The sequence below is a fragment of the Equus caballus genome, chromosome 1 (genome assembly GCF_041296265.1).
Source record: "Equus caballus isolate H_3958 breed thoroughbred chromosome 1, TB-T2T, whole genome shotgun sequence".
Taxonomy (NCBI): domain Eukaryota; kingdom Metazoa; phylum Chordata; class Mammalia; order Perissodactyla; family Equidae; genus Equus; species Equus caballus.
The window spans coordinates 33,612,597-33,632,868 of NC_091684.1; the positions used below are offsets into that span (position 1 = coordinate 33,612,597).

The 20,272-nt window shown below is 44.5% G+C and overlaps 2 protein-coding genes across 3 annotated transcripts in view; both read left to right on the top strand.

The window, feature by feature from the left end:
* The window catches only part of TLL2 (tolloid like 2), a 133,081-nt gene extending 131,436 nt beyond the window's left edge, over positions 1 to 1,645 (top strand). The window contains exon 21 of the mRNA XM_001500497.7: positions 4 to 1,645. Within this exon, the coding sequence (XP_001500547.2) occupies positions 4 to 138 (135 nt within the window). The 3' untranslated portion in view covers positions 139 to 1,645. The remainder of the gene's footprint in view (positions 1 to 3) is intronic.
* Positions 1,646 to 6,854: 5,209 nt separating this feature from the next.
* OPALIN (oligodendrocytic myelin paranodal and inner loop protein) lies at positions 6,855 to 19,672 on the top strand. Of its 2 annotated transcripts, XM_005602350.4 has the most exons (6): positions 6,855 to 7,594; positions 10,068 to 10,103; positions 13,400 to 13,435; positions 14,499 to 14,618; positions 16,271 to 16,327; positions 17,827 to 19,672. In XM_005602350.4, the coding sequence occupies exons 1-6, from the start codon at positions 7,592 to 7,594 to the stop codon at positions 18,001 to 18,003; spliced, it is 429 nt and encodes a 142-aa protein (XP_005602407.1). In that variant the 5' UTR covers positions 6,855 to 7,591; the 3' UTR covers positions 18,004 to 19,672. The 2 variants fall into 2 exon arrangements, with proteins under 2 accessions (XP_005602407.1, XP_023497521.1); XM_023641753.2 differs by lacking the exon at positions 13,400 to 13,435 and having other exon boundaries at positions 6,909 to 7,594.
* Positions 19,673 to 20,272: the final 600 nt, after the last annotated feature.

Sequence of the window (20,272 nt, forward strand, 5' to 3'; positions counted from 1 at the left end):
CAGCCATTGGAAGAAATCTACTCTGCAGGGGATTCTCTGATGATTCGATTTCACACGGACGACACCATCAACAAGAAAGGCTTTCACGCCCAGTACACCAGCACCAAGTTCCAGGATGCCCTGCACATGAAGAAATAACGTCAGTATTCTTCACAGACAGGAACTGAGAATGTCTTTATAACAATGGCACCTTGTCAATCTACCCTAAAACAGTGTACCGTATTTTTCTCAAACAAAAACTCAAAATCTAGTCTTGGAGACATGTATCTGATGAAGTTTGGCCAACAAGGAGGAGAGAAGATATTCCTTTCGTTCTGGCTGCAACGTTATCAATTGTGGACTTTTAGAGAAGGTTGTTTGAAGTCATTGACCATTCATTATGTCTCTTTGTACCCATTGCTTGTCCCTGGCTCCTATGGGGCAAAAGACTGGTTATTGGGTTGGTCATTCTTCTATTTCTGGATGTGCTTCCAAGGTGCCAGCAATGTGACCGTGTCCTGGAGACTCAGGCTGTCTTCTGTGTACACTGGGCAATGAGGATAAAAGCTCGGCCATGGCTGATTTGTTACTCACAGCTTTGGCTGGAGACTTTTCCTTTCTCTCTGCCAGGGACATGTCAACCAGGAAACCTGAGAATATGGATGTCAGGACTAAAAAAGGCATCCCCGTAAGCAGTGCACAGAGGGAGAATCATTGTCACCAAGCTAGGAGACCTTTTCCTGCGTCCTCGGGTCTCCTTGCCTCCTTTGGCTTTCCCGTGCCCCCGGTTGCATTAGGGGCCAGGGCATCCACTATGAATTCCAGCAGAACATTTGCTGCTGAGAGTCCCCCGTTTGCCAAGAAGAGTAAATCCTGGCTCCTCCCCATACTCCTTCACTCACTGACTTTGGGAAGACTCCACTTGTGCTCGGGATTCCGCGGGCTCAGGAGAACGTTTCTTCCTCCGGCCTTGGAGGCACTGGCTGTGGTTAACCTCGCCTCCTCGACAACCGGGTCAAACTGCATTTGCAAGACGTGCAAAGACATCTTACGAGGGAGGAGTTCAGGTCCCTTGTGGGGTGAACACTGTTGAAAATGAGTTAATTATAAATTATGTAAGAATGAACACCTTGTGGAACAAGTCAACCTGGGACTAACTTCCTGTAACCAACCAGGTTAAAGAGTTCATTGGTAACTGTGTTCAGACTAACTCATATTCAATCACCAACCTGTGATCGGAAGTCACCGCCCTCGGCGCTTGTTCCAGAGAAGTGTAGAGGATGTTGTTTACATAGTTTTAGAACCTCCAGGTACACTTTAAACAGTGAGGTAGTTTGAATGGCATTTCATTAAGGCATCTATGGGCATTATGAGCTAAAAGCTGTGGTATGTTAGCTTTAAAAGAGTATTTATGTTGGAATAATTTTTAAATAATGTTTACATAACCCTACGTCCTGTTTGGTTAGTATCGACCCCAGGACAGTGCACGAGGGTTTTCAGTGAGAGCTGAGATAGCTCCCAAGTGCTAGGATTCCTTTGGGATGAATCCACATCCTTTTAAACAAAGTATTTGCAAAAGGTTAAAGGTTATATTTTTTGAAGATCTGAATATGCCCCAGAGGACTATGTCTAATTAAAATAATTGCTGGGAGTAAAAAAAAAAAAAGAATACAAAGAAAGGTAGGAGAAATGCACGGGAATATTTTTCCCTTAAAACAACAAAAAACCACAAAGTATTATTATTAATAATAATATATGTCTGTATATGTGTATGTATGTAAAGGATCAGCTGTCAGAGCCTTAGCAATGCAATGTGAGAAATGCCGACGCACCGACCCCAGCGTTACCGAGCAGACCCTCCTGGAGCGGCCCTGCATCTTCTGCTTCGCTCTCACCGGCTCTCCCTGGGCCTCTCCTGGCCCTGGATGGAGGCTCAGCCCACATTCTCATGTCATGACCCCACCCTGGGAGAACTTGGATTCTGCAAACGGAGCTGCTCGTCTTGTGCTTCAGGACTTCCCTGCCTGTTAGGGCAGATTCTATTTCTCTGATTTGTATATTTTCTGGGCTTTTATTTTGTCTCATCTTATCTGTCAAAGTTGAAACTGAAATCAGGATCCATCAGGTGGCTGTTAAGGGTGTGTCTCCAAGGACATGAAAATTCTGTAGTTTCAACCTTTAGAAGTCTAAATAAGACTGCAAATGCCCTGGAAAAGTGAGAGGGAGTCAGAAACAGAGTCAGCTCTGCCTCCGTATTGGCTGTCCTCGTGAAACAATGGTACTTATTTTTATCTCTTCAGTATGAATATTTTCAAAAACACACAACTTCAACAATTATCAACTTATGGCCAATTGGAAACAATGGGGCTCTTGTGAAGACGTTCCTTTAGGCCTCCTGCGAGTGATGTATTCCCAGAAAAGACAAGCTCTGATTCAGCTGGGGCTGGCCAGGCCGGTCCCCTGGAAGCTCCAACTCCCGGGGAATTCGCACCATGCAGGTTCTGCAAAGAACCACACAGCTGGCTTCACGAGAGAAAGTCCATGCGGTAGAAAGACCCAGGCCCCCTGCCGTGGTTTTTCCAAATGCTCAGTGACCTTCCTGAACACATCGCCAGAAGCGGATGAAGGAGCCAGGCGATGATTTTGCTCCAGCCTTCTTTGACCTTTAATTGGGTGCTGGCCCTTGGGGATGTCACAAAGCTCCCAGACTAACTTGAGTTTAGAGAATTATCTTGACAACCTGATGAAATATTTGGGGTCTGGGTCTTCAGCCTGGTACACTTCTAGTGCAATCTGGTCTCTCAGAAGCTAGAACCTGGATCCTAGGGCAGAGGAAGGGCCTGGAATTAACTTCAGCTTGTGGAATTTCTGAAAACAGAGAAAATGAGGCTGCGCGTTGATTCAGTGTAAGACTATTTTCCTCTAAAGTTAAGTTTCACATTACTTGTGAAATGCTCAGCCTGCTTAAATCATTTGTAAAATCTTGTTAACTAGCAGATTCATACTGGTATTTGCCATTGATCTGGTCCTTGATAAGCCTCAAATAATTCGTGGTATTACATTGTTCAGTTTGTGAAAAATGTTCCCTTGGCTCCATCAGATGTTTTTAAAGTTTCCTTTGTAGACTGAACTGAAAAATAATCCCAAACGCCTAAAAGGTTTCTTTTAAAAAAAGAAAAATTGTTTAGAGTGTTATCTATAAATATATTGTATTTTTTATTTTATGTAATTTTACATTTCATGAAATGTTATCAGTTTCAAAGAAAAAGTGGAGAGGAGCTAACATATGTCCCTGTCTAGAAAGATCTGTTTCATTAAAGAATGTGAATTTCTTGACGTGCTCTGGGTTCATGTTACTAATTCAAGACAGGATTGGTCCTCTTGGTGATAATTTTCTCCAATACCACAAGAACTTGGGGAGGATATAAAAAAGGAGATCTTCTCTATGGCCGTCTACTCTCTGGTAAGTAGCCAGCGCCTGACTCCAGAATAGAGGTCGCTACTGGACCCTGAAAGTCATGAGCAAAGCTAAAGATGGCTTCAAAGTTGCCCCCTTTCTTGGACCCAAACAGGCTGGAAATCTGACAACATAGTTGTTGTGGACATGGTTGCTGTCACCAACAGTGCTAGATGTGGTAGACATCTTCGGTTTGTCCCTCAGCAACTGTCTCTGCTCGTCTCCACCTGGTTTTGTGCCTGAGAACCACATCTGACATCTAAAACTAAGGTCACAGCTCCTAAAAGGTGGCTCCTCTCTCTGGGCTCTGGCAGCCCCTCCTTCCACTTGCCCCTTCAGGCCTTGGGTATAATGACACCCTGCTGGTCTAACCCTGGGGTACTGCATTATCCCCCAAGGAGAATCTTGATAAATAGTCCTCTTAATAAGCCCTCTTCGAATATAACAAATTGAGTGTATCACTCATTTCCTGTGGAGACCCTGACTGATACAGGGTCATTTCTAACACAAGGACAGAGACTCCGTCCAATCAAGGACAGTCTTTTCAGGATGACCAGATGAAGAGAATTTTGGGTATGTTTGGAGTTTTGTAGGTCATATCAGGGAAGGGTAATATGGAACCATGTTTTTAAAAACATTTGGTCTTAATGCAAAACTATTTAACACATGCAACTGTTTTGTGATCTATGTAGAGTGTCAAGTTTTTATGACTTTTCTTCCCTTTTGCTGTCACCAGTACCTAAAGGATGGGCCCCAATGGTGCAAGGGTATGAAGGCTTGATGTATCAGTCAGGATAGGGTAGCTTATGCTGCAACAAAAAACAACCCCCAAATGTCAGGGGCTTTACATAAGAAAGGCTTATTTCTTGTTCATATGACATTTTCTTTCTTTCTTTTTTTTTTTTTTTTTTTTTTTTGCTGAGAAAGTTTCGCCCTGAGCTAACATCTGCTGCCAATCTTCCTCTTTTTATTTGTGCATTGAACTTAACCACTAGGCCACCGGAGCTGGCCCTCGTCCAACGTTTTCACTTCTGGTGTCCAGAAGCTCTTCCATATCATGCTCAGTCAGGACTGGGCTGATGCAGCAGCTGCCATCTGGGGCATTGCTGGTTTCTGTGGCAGAGGGAAAGAGTATGACAAATCACACACTGGCTCTGACAACTGCCTAGGAGCGGTACATCACTTCTACTCACATGTCATTGGCCAAAGCAACTCACATGGCTACTCTTAACTTCAGGCTAAGAACTAGAAATATCAGGCGGATCCCACTAGTGACTCTCATATGTGACATTTACAGATAGGGAAATGACCAGAATCCTTCTTTTTGTTTCAACATTTCATGCCTACTTCCTTACTGACATTTTAGAGGAAGAGTTTTAAAAATCCAAATAAGGCCACCTATCATTTAGACTGGACCAGCCTTTTAAACTGACCAGGTGTTGTCTGGCAAATCATTGTGATCAGGCTTGTACAAATGTAAATAGTGGCACAATACAAATGATCAGAGAATCTCAGAGTTGGCAGCCCTAACTTCTCACTCATAAAGGGCATTCACTCCATAGTTTCTAATGAGGTAATTCTCAGGCCTAATACTGCCAGAGGAGGAGAGCCCACTCACATCACCCATGCCTTCTTCTTTGGGTGATGGTTTCAAGTTCCTTTTGCAGGACCAACTCTACTTGCATTGGAGGGACCTGCATTGGGCAAACTGTCAGCCGGTTGGCAGGTCCTCTTTGGGTACATGACCCCAGCCAGACTGATCAGATCTTCTTGCTGGAACTGGAATCTTGATCAAGGAAAAAAACGGCTGAAATATCTTAGAGCTCATCTTCCATCTTCCCAGAGCCTGGTTCCCTGGCCCTCTCTACTTTCTGTGAGCTCCACTACACCCAACCAATAAGTTTCCTTTCTTCTTAAATTAATCAGAGTCCGTTTTGATTCTTGTGAGCAGAGAACTATTGCTGACCCAGACACTTAGGCCAGAGCACCACGTGACTGGAGGTCGCGGCAATTCTACAGGAATAACGTCTCCTTTGGAGGGAAAGTTGGTGATCAGTAGATGCACAGCAAAGAAAAAGAGTCAAAAAGGACCTCGCTTGCCTTGCCCCGTCCACAGCCAGCCTATCCAGGGGGCTGGGGCCGTGAACTGGAGTTCCTTGGTCTAGCTCTGTGGTCCAGGTGTGATTCTATGCCCACCAACAAAGTTAGAAGCATAATTGGTACCAGTTGTACTGATTTAAGTGATCCAGTCATTGTAAACTGTATCATCCCTGCTTTATAGCTTGAGACTGAGGTTGGCAGAAGTTACTTTGCTTGCCTAAGACCACACGGCTTCCAGATGGGCAGCGAAGGCTTTAAGCACAGGCCTCTCTGAACTGTGTTGTCCCCATGACATCCAGGGGCCAGTAGGTTCCATTTAGCAGCACCATGGAGTCTTGGGAACTGGAAGACCCATGAGGCAGAGACCACACTGGTGTTGTTCAGGACAGTATCCTGGTGCCTGGATCCCCACACCCCAAATCTCTTTTTCAGTATTTCCTGCCTAAACCAATGGGGCCTCTGTTAGTCAAGCCCCAAACCCAGGAGTTGGTTCATTCTGCCGTTTCCCTCACCTTCTCTCCCCTCCACCACCTCACGTTTTCTTCCATCACCAAGTCTCATGGTTCTACCTCACGAACCCTTTCACTGCTCTCCATTTCCACAGCCCCGCCCCTAGCGCAGCCACTGTCAACGCTCACTCGGACTCTGCTAACTAGCCTCTGGGTTAACACTCTTGTCCCCTGTAATCCAGGCTCCACAGAGAAGCCAGGCAATCCTTGTCAACATCAATTAGATCATTTAAATGGGATCCCTCTCCCACTTAACACCCTTGAAAGGCTCCATTGCTCTACGATGGAAATCTCACTGTGCCCCGCCATGCTTGTGTCGTCAGGCCCCTAACTCACTCTGTCTTAAACCTCTTCCCTGTCACCCCCTGGTTTATGTTGCTCCAGGCACACCAGCCTCCTTCCGGTTCCGGTTCCGCAAGCACACCAAGCCTGCTTCAGCCCCAGAGCTTTGTGTTTGCTGTTCCCTCCGCCCAGGACCCTCTTCTCATCTTTCACATGCCGCTTAAATGTCATTTCTCCTGAACAGCTAATGCAACTGCCTCCCAGCCACTCGCTCACTCTTCCCTTACCCGCCGTTTGCCCCTCCATAGCAGCTTTGACTTCTGATTGTTGTCCATCTGCCCTTGCTGGAACATACATTCCCTGAGAGTTTGGGGCCTCATTTATCTTCATTGCCAAGCCCAAAAGAGTGCCCGGAATAGTCCTTGACATATAGAAGGTGTCAAAAACATTTGTTGAATAAATGAATGAATGCACTCTTTCAAATGACCAAATGATTGGTTTTAATATTCTTGTTTTGTTGGTATGAGACTCTAAGTCCTTCACCGTTTCAAAGAAGCAAACTCCTAACAGAGAACTCATGAGAAATATGAAGCTGCCCACATCAACGGCTTCCTCCAGCTCCATGAGGATCTCCACTTAAAATGCGAGAATGGAAAGGAGCTGAGGCCAAACTCACTGCCAGGCAGCTCACTGACTAGGGAGTGTGTTCACTGTGGCAGTGAAGCCCTACCTTGAACACAGAATGGGCTCCAACACCCATCTCCCAGGCATTCTCTGCATTGATGCTGGTAACGTGTTGACTCCATCATTACCGGGACAGTCACAATGCTGATTACTGGCAGCTGGGGATGGAGCAGCTCGTCTCAGACTGTGTAACCTATTGTTTCTAAAGAGCTTCCAGCTGCAGAAGCCTCCAAGCTCTTGGGCCAGCTGTGGATTCTTTGCTGAGATGGAGGTGTAACCGAGGAAGGGGCCTGAGAAGTAAGAAGGACGGAAAATGAAAGCAAAGAGTTTGGATGACCCGGGCCATACACAGTGGCCATGGAGCAGGAGACCATCTTCCCTGAGGGATGAGCCGAGGACTTGGCACTCCCCTGACCATAAATGGCTTGGCCAGGGCCCTCTTGGAGCCACCTCTTGCCCTGTCACCCTTGCTCTCCCAGCTGGATGTTACTACAAATGCGAGACACAAGCCAATAACGCTAGCTAGAAAGGAGCTTGCCGAGGGCAGTGTTTGCAGAAGGTTCTCGGGAGGCTGTCGGAAATGGTGAGTAAGAGCTAGCATTTTTTCTCAGCCTAACCTTCATTTCTCTCTATATAAAACAATCCCCAGGCTTTTAATACTCACTTCTCCTAATTCAAACATAATTGTACCTGTGGTGCAATGAGGTCAAGGGGCTTGGTTTTTAATCATTTTCCTATGTGCAAAATACTAATCATTTAAAAAAAATTCTCATCTAATATTTGCTGATCTTATCTTTTATTTTAATATTATTTGCTTTTAAAACCCCACATATAACAAGGGTGAAAAATAGTTGTTTCAGCTAAATTCATTTCCTAGTTGAAGCAATGGGTCGGATCAATGCCTTTCTCCCTATTTGTTCAGTCTGCCTTCTGCTACACGATCATCGACACAGACATCCAAGTTGCATCAGAAACTTTCCACCTTTCTTATTGACTTGTGACATATTTGGTTGTGACTCAATCAAATGAGATTTGCTAAGTTAGACGAGGCTTCTATGATTCCTTTATTAAATAGATTATTAAAAGGAGTTGAATTCAGGCTTTGGAGTTAAGAGGATCTGTGATCTAACCCAGCTTCCACCACCTACCAGCTGGGGACCTTGAGCAGCCTACCTTGGTCTCAGCTCTTTACCCACGATGGGGAGGAGACCACTCTCTTTATGGGGAGGTTATGAGAGCCATGTCTGACACACAGCATGCCCTCAACAACAGTAAGGAATTATTCTGCCTCTCCCTCCCTCCCCTCACAAACAACAGACTCATAACGAGTAATACTCAGCCACTGAGATCCTAACGTGCCTTCAGAACCATTGTATGTGGATATTATATGTGCTTATATGCTATTATATATGGTGCTTAGACTAACAATAAGTGTATTTTAGCAATTAGTGTATTGTACCAAATTCCAGTACTTCAAATATTGCTAATCTGTGCAGACAATTCCGTCCAATAAGAACTTCCCAAGTAGCTTCCCTGTGCCTCGCTGTGTGCTGGCCAGGTCTTGAAGAATATGACTCAGATATTATTTCCTTTGGGCTTATCCTGTGAGATGGGCAGGGCAGGTTAAATAGTGTCCCCATTTTGAGTATGGAAAAACTAAACCTGGGAGAATAGACTTGTTGTGAGGAAATGGAGAGCTGCGAGTTTGAATCACTTTTCCAAGGCGGTACAGCTATTAAGTGGCTGAGGCTGGCCCCGAATCCTCATCAGGTAACTCCAAACCCAGGGTTGGCTTACTCCACCCAGCTGCCTCTCTACAGGACACTGCGTCAGATTCCTCTCCACCCAAATTTACGTGATGTTTTTCTCTCCATGAGAGCACTGTAGTGTGTTTCTATAAAATAGGAATGTCTTTCTGAAGTTGGCCAAAATCTTCGTCATCCAAATGTTGATAAACAGCACATGCAATGGCCCACTTGTTGCTGCTCACGCCTTCTGCTGTCCCCCTAAAGGAAGCTTTGTCTTGGGCCTGCTGACATCAGTGCCCTGTACTCCCTGATGAGATAAGGCTCTGGCCAGCTGTGTTCGATGCAGTGACCATCAAGTGTCCTTGAAGCATCTGTGGGCTTGTCTGGTGTTAGCATGAAGGGCAGTGGTTAGGTCCCTTGAGCAGGAAGACCCTGACCTAAGGTGACCCAGATGTCCCTCTTGCTCTATCACCATTCTAGAAGAATGTCTATCTTGGTCTTGGTGCAAAGATTGGCATCACCCAGCTCAAATAGCAGTGACAGAAGATGGGGACAGGGAGGAAGAAGGAACCACCAGAGGCCCTTGGTGGGACCCGACCCCGAGGAGTGGGCACCTGGACAGACTAACGATTTGGTGCCTCATTGAGCCCACAATCTTTAAATATTGACTGCATATTTGGGGGAGAGGTGAGGCTGGGTGCTGAGTGAGGGGAGGGGAGAGAAGGGTCAGCCTTTCTTCTGTCGTCCTGACCCGCTCGGCTCCAGCCTGCGACCTCTGCCTTGGATCCAGCAAAAATGGAAGCCTTGTCTTTCTCAGGTTCTCTCCCCTGGGAAGGGGGTTTAAGGAGCAGGTGTTCCTGTTGGCGCATGCCCCCTGGGGGTTTTACTTCTTGGCCCAAGCAGAAAATACTTCAGATTCATACAGTTCCCTCCCTGAAAGAAGTTCTGGGAAAAAAGCAATTTTCAGCACTTTGCTGAATTTTTAGTAGTGTTTTTGCTGCCCTTGTGGATCGGGGTTCCTCAGACAATAGCCCCACTGGCTGGCCCCTTAAGCTGGCCCTGGTTGAGGACCTGGTTGGGGAGAGAGGGCTAGACTGACTTGATGCTGAGGGAGGAACTCAAGACCTCAGGCTCCTCTGCTCTCCTGCCCTCTTTTGGGGCCAAGATTGGGAGTGGAAACTGGAGTTGACTGAGCCTATGGGATCAGTAAGTTCTCTTGGAATCCTCCAGGGTCAGTGACGTTTGGTGGAGGGTCAGGAGCCTGACTGACCATCCCAAGGATCTTTAATGTTTCCTCCTCTCTTCCAGAGTTTTTCACTGAACTTTACACTGCCAGCCAACACGGTAAGTACAGCAGTCCCCGTCCACCAGGCAAGTCTGCAAAGATCAATGCGGGGTTTACGCTGAGCCTCCAGAACGCCCGCACACGAGCCTCATGCGGGGGCATCAGTGACACAGGTTGGCAAAGGCACTTATGAATGGTGGTGGGGAGGGGGTGCGGAGAGAAGTTTTTCCAATTATAAAAATTATAAATATACATTTTGAAAAAGAAAATAGCAAAAAACCAAAACACCTAAATTCCCACGAGCAAAAAACATTGGTGTCACTCCTTCCCCTCCTGTTTGACTCTTCATAAATTTTGACTTTTGTTGTCTTTGTACCATTATATTCTCACTCTACATATAATTTTATATGGTAAATATTTTCTATCAACCTTTATAACCATATCTGAGGATGGTCACATAATATTTCTTCAAGTGAATTATTTTTAATTGATTAATCACAATTAGAAATAAGTTTCTGATAAACATAGGTATAGATAAATCTTTGTCTGCCCTAAGATGATTTCCTTAGTACGTAGTCTAACAGGAGAATTATCAGGTCAACAAGAATGAACATTTTATGGCTCTTGATTGTGACGTTTAGTTGCAAGTCAACACAGAGCTTTTCAGTTGGTGGTGGCGGACAGTTTCAATCCAGAGTTGGATTGAGTGATTTCAATCCATCTTCTGTTCTCACGTTGCGTAGAGATAACAGCCAGAGTTGTTTTCTGACCAGGAGCACTGCTGTGATTGAGCTGGGCATTTTCCTGGCCGAGTTTTTTAGTGAGTTTGGCTGTGCCAATTTTTCTAGTAAGTCATGTGGTTATTCAGAGAGAATAAGCTGAATCTCCCTGCCAGGAGGATGCCCAAGCCAGAGCTCATGGTTCCTGTAACACGGGCCGTAGTTCTGGAGGGAAGCAGAAAGGTAGAACCTTGTGGCTCCCTATCGGCCTTCCGGTGCCTGCCACTGACTGCCGTGGACGTCTGTCCCCGACTGCCTGGCACCTGCACCACCTCCTGGGGGGCCCAGCCTTCTGAACCTCCCTGCTCCAGCCTCTGCCTGTCTGCTGTCTGCAGACCAATTCCCCTATCCCTCTCCTTATCTGTCAAAACCTTAATATGGTCACTGCTGGAACTTCCTCCCTGGCTGCTCGAAGACAACAGGTCTGTAGAGACCCCAGGTTCTGTCTTATCCTGGCTTGGCCCATCCTGAGAAGGCCACTCAGAAAAGCAACAGGCCATTGCTTGAGGCGGTGGAGGTGAGTGGGGTGAAGGGGAGGCCCTTGTGATGCTGGTCCTCACCTTGTGGAGCATTTCCTTGGTTAACAGCCTATTTCTCTGGGAACTGTCCCCTCCACCCTTTGAACCTATGCAGGGCAGCCAACCATCCCGGACTGCCTGGGACTGTCTGGTTTTAGCACTGAACGTCCTGCATCCTGGGCAACCTCTCTGGAAAACCAGGACACTTGGTCACCCTGCCTGGCAGTTATGTTCTACCACAGGACATTCCCTGTTGGTGCAGCTGAATGACGGGGAGTGCCAGCGCCCCAGGAAGTGGGGGAGAGGTGATGCCCGGCTCATCAGAGTCCAGCCTCTCTGCAGGGGGTTTGGAACAGGGCCACATATGCAAGTCAGTCTCTGCTGGGCCACACTGAAGTGTCGAGTACAAAGGCTGGGTTGGGGTGCTGCAGCTGGTCATGGAAGGCAGTGTAGCACAGTGGTTAAGGGAGCCACACCACTCAGCATCCGCCACTTAGGGCCGTGTGATCTCACATGAGTTACTTCACTTCTCTGGGCCTCGCTCTTCTCATCTGTAAAATGGGGATCACTATAGTCCTGCCTCACTGGCTGTTGTGAAGAATAAATGAGCCGGTAGCAGGAAAAGTACTTGAACAGCCTGGCACATGGTATGTTCTCCATAATTGTTAGCTGGTACGATTAGCAAGTGTTCACAAGGGCAGAAAAGTCCATCTGGAGAGAGAAAGAAGAGCACAGGGAAAGGCCATGCTGCCCAGGAGAGAAGGAGAGCCCCCGGGAGCAGGGGCTTTGCTCCTGACAGGTTCCCAGGTCCTAGCTCCATGAGATGCTGGATTCCCGCTGCCCTCGGGCTCCACGAGGCACCCCGTGTCCTCAGAGTTAACTCCTTTGTGTTTTGGCCAAAGCCAGCCTAAGTGAATTTCTGAAGTCTGAAGACAAAACCTCTTTCCCAAAACCGTGTTCGACTCTTCCGCCCCTTGAGAAATAGAACAATTTAGGCAAAAGGCAGCATTAAGGTAATGTGGGGGGTGGGGTGAGACCGCGTTTAGGTAAAAGTGTAGCCTCTTAAGTACCAAGCGTCAGAGCCTCGTAATGGAACCCTCCTTTGATGGGAGCCCTCTGGGAAAGAGGCCCAGGCTTGGAATTCAAATACCCAAGTTCAGATTCGATTTATTTAAAAGCCCAAGCCCCAGGGACTCCAATGTACTCACCGAGATGGACGAGAGGACTAAATAAATAGCGAGCCTGACTAGAGCTTTGCTAAGTTTAAGGGGATGATGCTCGTTTGATCGTCTGATCCTCATAACAACCCCAGAGGGAGGTGCTAACATCCCTATTTTAGAGATGAAGAAATGAGCTCCCTTAACTGGTGAGTGGAGATGTCACCATTCCACTCCAGGCAGTGTGAGCCCGGGACACACGCCGTCAGCGCCACACTGCACCACCTAGTGTACGCAGACGACACAGCTGGCCTCTAATGTAGAACTCTGTTCCCTGAGATTTACTGATTGAGGTAAGACTCTTTCTAGAAATATCTCATAAGTGGGTGAAATCCAGTGCCCATCCTTGAGTGGAGATGTGCAACGGAAACACGCAACGTATTCATTGAATGCGGAATTATCTCAGGAGCAAGGATAATTCACACCTTCCGATAACTCAATAACAAGGAAGGCTTCCTTAAAGAGCCTGACTTCCGCCAGTGTTTATGTTTGTTTCCCTTCTAGCAATGGGCACAAGTAGGCCGACAGTGTGCTGGGAAGACATGGTGACTGAGAAAGCCTTTCTGAGTTTTAAAATGTGTTATGGTAAATCCAGGGTGAATAATGAAGACCTCACTTGAATTTCTGTATTCTCTCTCCTTGTAGCCAAATTTCACTGCCATTCTTACCTGGGAAGCAATCAAGTAGGGTTCTATTTGGCAGTTGTCATTTGTTGTTTTCAATAGAAAGTTTGGCAGATGGGTGAACTTCAGGCACTATGGCTTAATCTTTGGCAGACTGTCTTGTATAACATGCATTCTATAGATTCTTTTCTTAAGATGTGTGTTCTTCTTCCACACAGACTTCCTCCCCGGTTGTTACAGATGGGAAAGGAGCAGTACGTATATCACTTAAATGATGGAGCCTCAGTTTGGTCATTTATAAAATGGACATAATAATGCTCTACTGTCTGGTGCATTCGTTTTGAGGATTAGATAGCATTTGATATATGAACTGTCACCAAGCACAGAATCTGGCTCAACTATTATTCTTAGGACCAACTCAGCTCAAAAGTGAGGGATAATGTGCAAAATCACAGATGGATTTCACAAATTGCTGAGCAAAAGAGGCTAGAATCAGAAGAGTACATACTTTCCATTTGCATCTAGATGACATTGAAAAACAGGCGAGTGATTTCAGGATGCTGGTTACACGTGCAGTGACTGGAAGGGAGCAAGAGGGGGCTTCTGGGGTGCTGGTAACATTCTGTTTCTTCATTTGGGTGCTGCTTACATACATGGGTCCATCATGTGAAAAGTCATTCAGCTATATATTTATGATTTACGTACTTTTCTGTATGTATGTTATTCTTCAATGAAATCACCCTCCTTTCCCAAAAAGCGAAGGAGAATCCAGCATTATATGAGAGTTGCACATTTATAGGAATTCTGCAAATTATCATATTTCTAGATAATCTGCAAATCTGAAAACTTATGCTGCTACAAGCATGGCTCTTTCCACTCAGATCAAAGCAAAGTGGGAATTTGAAAATTAATTTGTTAATGCATTTAGTGTAAATAAATTTTAAAATTCACAAAAACTTTTACTTTTTGCCAAACTGATAGGTAAAAATGGTATCTATCTGTTGCTTTGAACCGTATCTCAGCTTTTCCTATGTTGACGAGACACTGTATTTCTGTTCCTAGGAATGGCCTGTTCATATCCTTTGCCCATTTTTCTACTGGATTATCACTCTTTTCCAATGGCTTTAAACTATGTCAATTAAGTCCTATGAAAATGAGTCATGTACATTGAAAACATGTTTTCACAGTATTTCATTATCCTTTTGTTTTGTACATGACACTTAGGGTCCACACAGGTTTTTGTTTTGTTTTATTTTTAATCAATTGAGCTTTTCCTTTATTCTTGGAGAACCTGACTCCGCTCTCTCTCTGCGCCAGGACTGTGGGCCCTCTCTCGGATTAGCAGCAGGCATCCCATCCCTGGTGGCCACAGCCCTGCTGGTGGCTTTGCTATTTACTCTGATTCACCGAAGAAGAAGCAGCAATGAGTCTGCCGAGGTGAGTAGCAGCAGCTCCTTGGGGTCTGAACGTGTTGGCGGGAATCAGTATTTCCGTGAACGGGCTTTGGGGGTGTGTGGTGAGGGTGTCAGGACCCATGTCTGTTTTCTGAGGACATGATGGCGGACGTTTCCGTGCCTCAATTTCTATTCAATTTCTCAGACTCATGACACTATGCTCCAGGCAGAGCTGATTTGTCACACAACTGTCAGGTCATCTAAGGAAATCTGTGGCAACAAGGACGGTGTTTGAGGTGGCAAAAAGTAGCAGTAGAGAGAGACGTTGGTTGCCATGGCAAACACATGTCTGTCCAGTGGATGTGTTTTCTAAAGCTGAGGAACGAAAGCGCACCAGCTTCACAAAGAGGATGGAGATAATCTTCGGAAAGATGGGAGACAAACAGCTACTGAGGTGTCTATGGTGCAGATATGTCCAGAAGTATGCAGCTCTATTTCTCTGCCCTTTTCCCTCATCTGAACACATATCAGCCACAAAGGAATCTACCAACCACACCCCACCAGATGCCAGATTGTTCTGGGGACCATGGTCAGACTCCAAAGGCCACCCAGACCAACATCCAGGGAGATTTCAGGGTTGTGATACAACTATGGTTGTGTGGACTCTGGGTTCTAACTCTGTCCTCTATTTATGAACATTCCTGGTTGTTCTCACACTGGTAAGCATTAACTGGGAGATAGAAACCTAGCTTCTACCTCTGGTTCTGCCACTTTATGACTTATGTGATCCAGGACAAGTGACTTGACATTTTCTGTGCCTTGGTCAGTTCACCTCCAAAATGGGAGTCATAAAAACTACCCTCCCTGTATTTGAGAGGCAGGCAAAGTTATGAGTGAAATGAGGTCGTGGATGTAAAGACGTGTTGACAAGCTGTAAACTTTAAACATATTAAGACGTGTTGTGGTTGTTGGTGGTGTTATTTACTTAAGCCATGGTTTCTTTGCTTTTTTTTAAAGATTGGCACCTGAGCTAACATCTGTTGCCAATCTTCTTTTTTTTGTTTCTTCTTCTCCCCAAAGCCCCCAGTACATAGTTGTACATTCTAGTTGTAGCTCCTTCTAGTTGTGCTATGTGGGACACTACCTCAGCATGGCTTGATGAGCGGTGCCATGATCACTCCCAAGATCTGAACCAGTGAAACCTTGGGCCACCAAAGCAAAGCACACGAACTTAACTACTTGGTCATGGAACTGGCCCCATAGTTTCTTAAACTTCAGTACTGTAAAATCATCTAGGAGACTACAAAAATACTGATCACCAAAACCAATTAAATCAGTATACCTGGACAATAGAGCTGTGGCACTGGTCTTTCAAAAAAACACAACTTGTTATTATGGATAATTTTAAACATATACTAAAGTAGAGGGAATGGTAAAATAAACGCAATTGTCAACATGTGGCCAATCCTGTCTGAGGTAACTCATTAATGGTATTTCTGGTTTATGGGTTTTTTGGGGAGGGGGGTGTTGTTATTATCTGTTTGCTTATTTTGCTTTGTTTTTAAGGCTTTCTGGTAATTCTTATGTGCACAGTTTTAAGAACCACTAATTTTAATCATGACATGGGCAAAGACTGTGACTCTTTCTTTCTTTCCTTTTTACTTTCTTTATTCTCCTTTCTTTCTTCCAACTCAGGAAAGTGAGAGGCCATGTGAAATTTCAGAAATCTATGACAGTCCCAGGATAGCTGAGGTAAGAACTCCCAGTTTTAACCACTATATATCATTCCAACAGTAGACAAACTAAGGGTCGTAAAGCCTTTCACATAGAGGAGAATTACAGTGTGAGCACATATGGAAAAGAGATGACCAAGGGAAGCTCATGCACAAAGGACGTTCTTGGTATTTTTATTGACTGGACGGGAATTCAAAGTTGATTTAATACTAGAAAATCAATTTAATATAATTTATTTCACTGATAAATTAAGAGAGAAAGTCATGTGACCATCTCAATAAGAAAAGAGAATTCAAAAAACTAAACAGCCATTTGTGATGTGAACTCTTAGCAAACTACAAACAGATTAGGAACGTCCTTAAATTGAAGGGAATCTTTTTAAAAAAAATTACGGCAAACATCATATCTAAGGGTAAAATGTTAATGAATTCTCCCTAAGATCAGAAACAAAACGAAGGTGCTCACTCTTACCACTTCTATTCAATATTATACTTTAGGTCTTAGTCGATGCAATAGGATAAGAAAAAGAAGTAGAAAGTATAAGACTGGAAAAGAAGAAACAAAACTGTCATTATTTTCAGATGATAAGATTATTTACCGATAAATTGTTAGTATTAACAAGAGATTTTAACAAGTTCACTGGATACAAAATCAGTATACAAAAATAATTTGCATTTCTAAAAATCAATTAGAAAAAGTAATTAAAAATACCATTTTATAGTAGTAATAAAAATATATAGAATGCTGAAGAATAAATCTAATAAAACATGCAATCTCTTCATGAAGAATAATAAAACTATAGTAAAAGTTATTAAATAAGACCTAAATAATGGGAGTTATCTACTGTGCTCCTGGATAGGAAGACTCAATAGTATAAGGATGTCAGACAACCTCTATTTTTCCTATTTAATAAATGTAATTCCAATATAAATCCCAAAAGATTTTTCCATGGAACTTAATAAGGTACTTCTAAAATCTATATGGAAGAATGCAGAAAAAAGATTTAAAATGTAACAAATAACAGATAGAACAAATAAAAAACAAATAGCAAGATGGTAGATTCAAACCCAACCATATCAATGACTATATTAAATGTAAATGGTGTAAATACCTCAATTAAAAGGCAGAGTATTTGGATTGGCTATAAAAGCAAGATCCAACTATATACTGCCTACTGAAACTCACTTTAAATATAAAAGCACTAATATATTAAAAGTAAAAGGATAGAAAAACAGATACTATGCTAACATAAACAAAAGAATGTAGAGTGGCCTGGACACCCTCCCAAGGCAGCAAGCTCATGCACTTGTAGGCCTCTCCTCATTTGTTTTCTGTCTCTCAAGGATCACTGTCCTTCCTTGCCTGAAGGTTCAGTGCCTTGAAAAGTATTATTTTAAATGTTTTGCCTGATTTTTGGATGTTTTAGGTGGGAGGGTAAATTTGGTTGCTGTTACTCCAACTTGGCCAGAAGCAGAAGTCTTTACTGTATTTTTTAAAAACCTGTTTGTTTTCTCAAGAATCCTAGGAGGGCACCCACACACGGGAAGAATATGATGGGATCTGAAGAATCTCACATATATGTGAAGACTGTAGCAGGAAGCGAGGAGCCCATGCATGACACTTACCGTCCTACTGAAGAAATGGAGAGAAGAAGGGGATTGTGGTGGCTTATGCCCAGACTGAGCTTGGAATGATGTGGCTCAGCCAAAGAGCAGATCTGGTGCTGGAACAGAGCTGAAAACCCAGGGATTTATGCTTGAGTGAGGAGAGATGCCAAACTGCTTCTTAACCAATCTCAATTTCATTGACAGATCTGGAAAACTTTTGGGTTGATTTGTCTCTTTAGGGAACAGATCTGCAAAGGTTCATTCCAACTCTCAGATCTTGTGGTTTAATAAGCAGTAAAGCACAAAGTGTGGTCACTGTGCATCCAGAAGGAGCCTTTGGATCCTGTTCCTGACCCCAGTGGGAATTCGCTTTTCTTTGTGATTTTGGGAAAGGGACTTGATTTCTGAGTGTCTTGCCTTCTCATCTTTTTTCACATCCTTTTCCTCAAAAAAGTCATCAGACCTGGATTCCATGGGAGAGTTGACCAAGGCCAACATGGGGTACAAATTGGGACATAAATGAAGCTTACAGGGAATGTGCAAGGGGAAGCAGTTCCTTGTTTCTGAACATCTCAGGGTAGAAATCATGTGGAACCACACAGTCCCTGACCACAGGTGCAGCATGTGACTGGATCATTCATTGCTCCACCTGGGTCTGTGATCAGAGAGTATTCAAGGAAGGCAATTCTGCAATGAACTGTGTGTGTGTTGAGGGTCAGTAGGGTAGAAGGAAGGCAGAGGTTTCGAAAGATTATTAGAAATGATGGCTATATCCATTTTGTGGGATTAGAGAGAAAGGTCCAAGTCCTTGGACTATCATGGGGAAAAACTCACCGGCAGGAAGAGAGATCAAGAGGACTCTGAGTGGATGAACACAGGACCAAAGGGGTGGGACAGGTAGTAATGTGCCTGCCACCTGAGGGAAGCCCGTGGACAGCGTCAGCCAGCTGGAGGCAGGCCTTCACCATTGCTTCTGTGAGGAATCCTCCAGGAATCCTGGTTCCTCCACATAGGGCCATTGCTCATGAGTAGGCTGGGTTTCCTGGTGGGAGAACCTGGGTTCAGGACCTCTTGGGGTTCATCCACCAGCTCCATGCACCACCATGATAAGCTGTAGAAACATTCCTTTCTCACACAGGACCTCTGATTGCTCAGAAACACACCCCCTCTTCTTCAAATAACCAAGAATAGGTTCTACAAACTCAATCACTGCCATGTGCCAACACCTGATTTTCAAAACCCCTTGTGAAATTCAATTTTGCGCTAAGTCCCCTAGGTCCAGTCACCTTGACAAGCAAATGTGGCCATTTTTAAGCAGATGTGCCCAGTGATCCAGGTGCTTGTACTTCTCTTACATGTTGGGAAGGACCTTGAATTTGCTGAGAACTTGACTGTGGCCTTGGTCTTGACACTTATAAGTTCAAGCCCTGGGGCAAATTGTTGACCCGCAGAAGCTTCGATTCTTCCCTTACGAAATGGAGATAGCAGTTCTCATCCTTCCACCCCCAGGGTGGTTGTGAGGATTGAAACACGCATGTGAATAAAGCTTGTAGTCTATAAGGTAATGTGTGACTTGTATTTTGGATCATTTATTTTTATTCCACTTATAATTCATTGCTCAGAGTCTTTATTTCAAATTGTTTCTACTAAAATAGCAAGATTCAGTATTCCTGTCATTTTTTTTCCTGCTATGATGTGCAAGAACTTATTTTGGAATAAAGTGAAAAGTAAAATGGTCATTTTTATAGACATACAACACATCTGTGGTTTCTCTTGGCCTATATTAAAGTCTATGACATTGGCCCTGGGGTTGGAATCAAGGTTATCCCGGGGATTTTTCTGGTGCTGGCTCTCTCTGGGGCTGATGAGGGAGGTGTTCATTTCTTCATTTAGGGCAGCCTGTGTTGTGGGAAACTACAGGGACCAGAAGTCAGAAGCTGTAGCTCTCTGACCCAGGGCTGGTACGAGCTTAGGGATGACTCTGGGCCAGTCGCATTTTATCTCCTTTCTTCATGTACCACTTGGTGTTTGGGTTGGCTTGTCTCTAAGGTTAACTCCACCCAGTTCAAACATTCTAACTTTGATTTTCCAAATTCTGCAAAGTAGGGCCTCCCCTTCCGCCTCCCTGCTCACCGCTCCCGTCAGCACAGCCTTCTGGACCTTGCAAAGTCCTTCTCAGCTCTTGGCTTTGGAGGTGGAGAGAGAGACTTATTTCTCCTGTATCCTGCCAATAGACAACAGTTTCACATAGCTTTCCTTGTGGCATTTATCACTGCAAAAGCGTAATGCCAATTAAAGACAAAAAACATGAAGAATGACTAATGTTTGAAGCATTGTCTATTTATACGATCTTGCA

Bases quoted from the DNA above. Each gene is read 5' to 3' on its own strand.
- OPALIN (XM_005602350.4), top strand. The intron at 13,436-14,498 runs GTACGTATATCA...TCTCTGCGCCAG, and splicing joins TTACAGATGGGAAAGGAGCA to GACTGTGGGCCCTCTCTCGG. The intron at 16,328-17,826 runs GTAAGAACTCCC...TGTTTTCTCAAG, and splicing joins ACAGTCCCAGGATAGCTGAG to AATCCTAGGAGGGCACCCAC.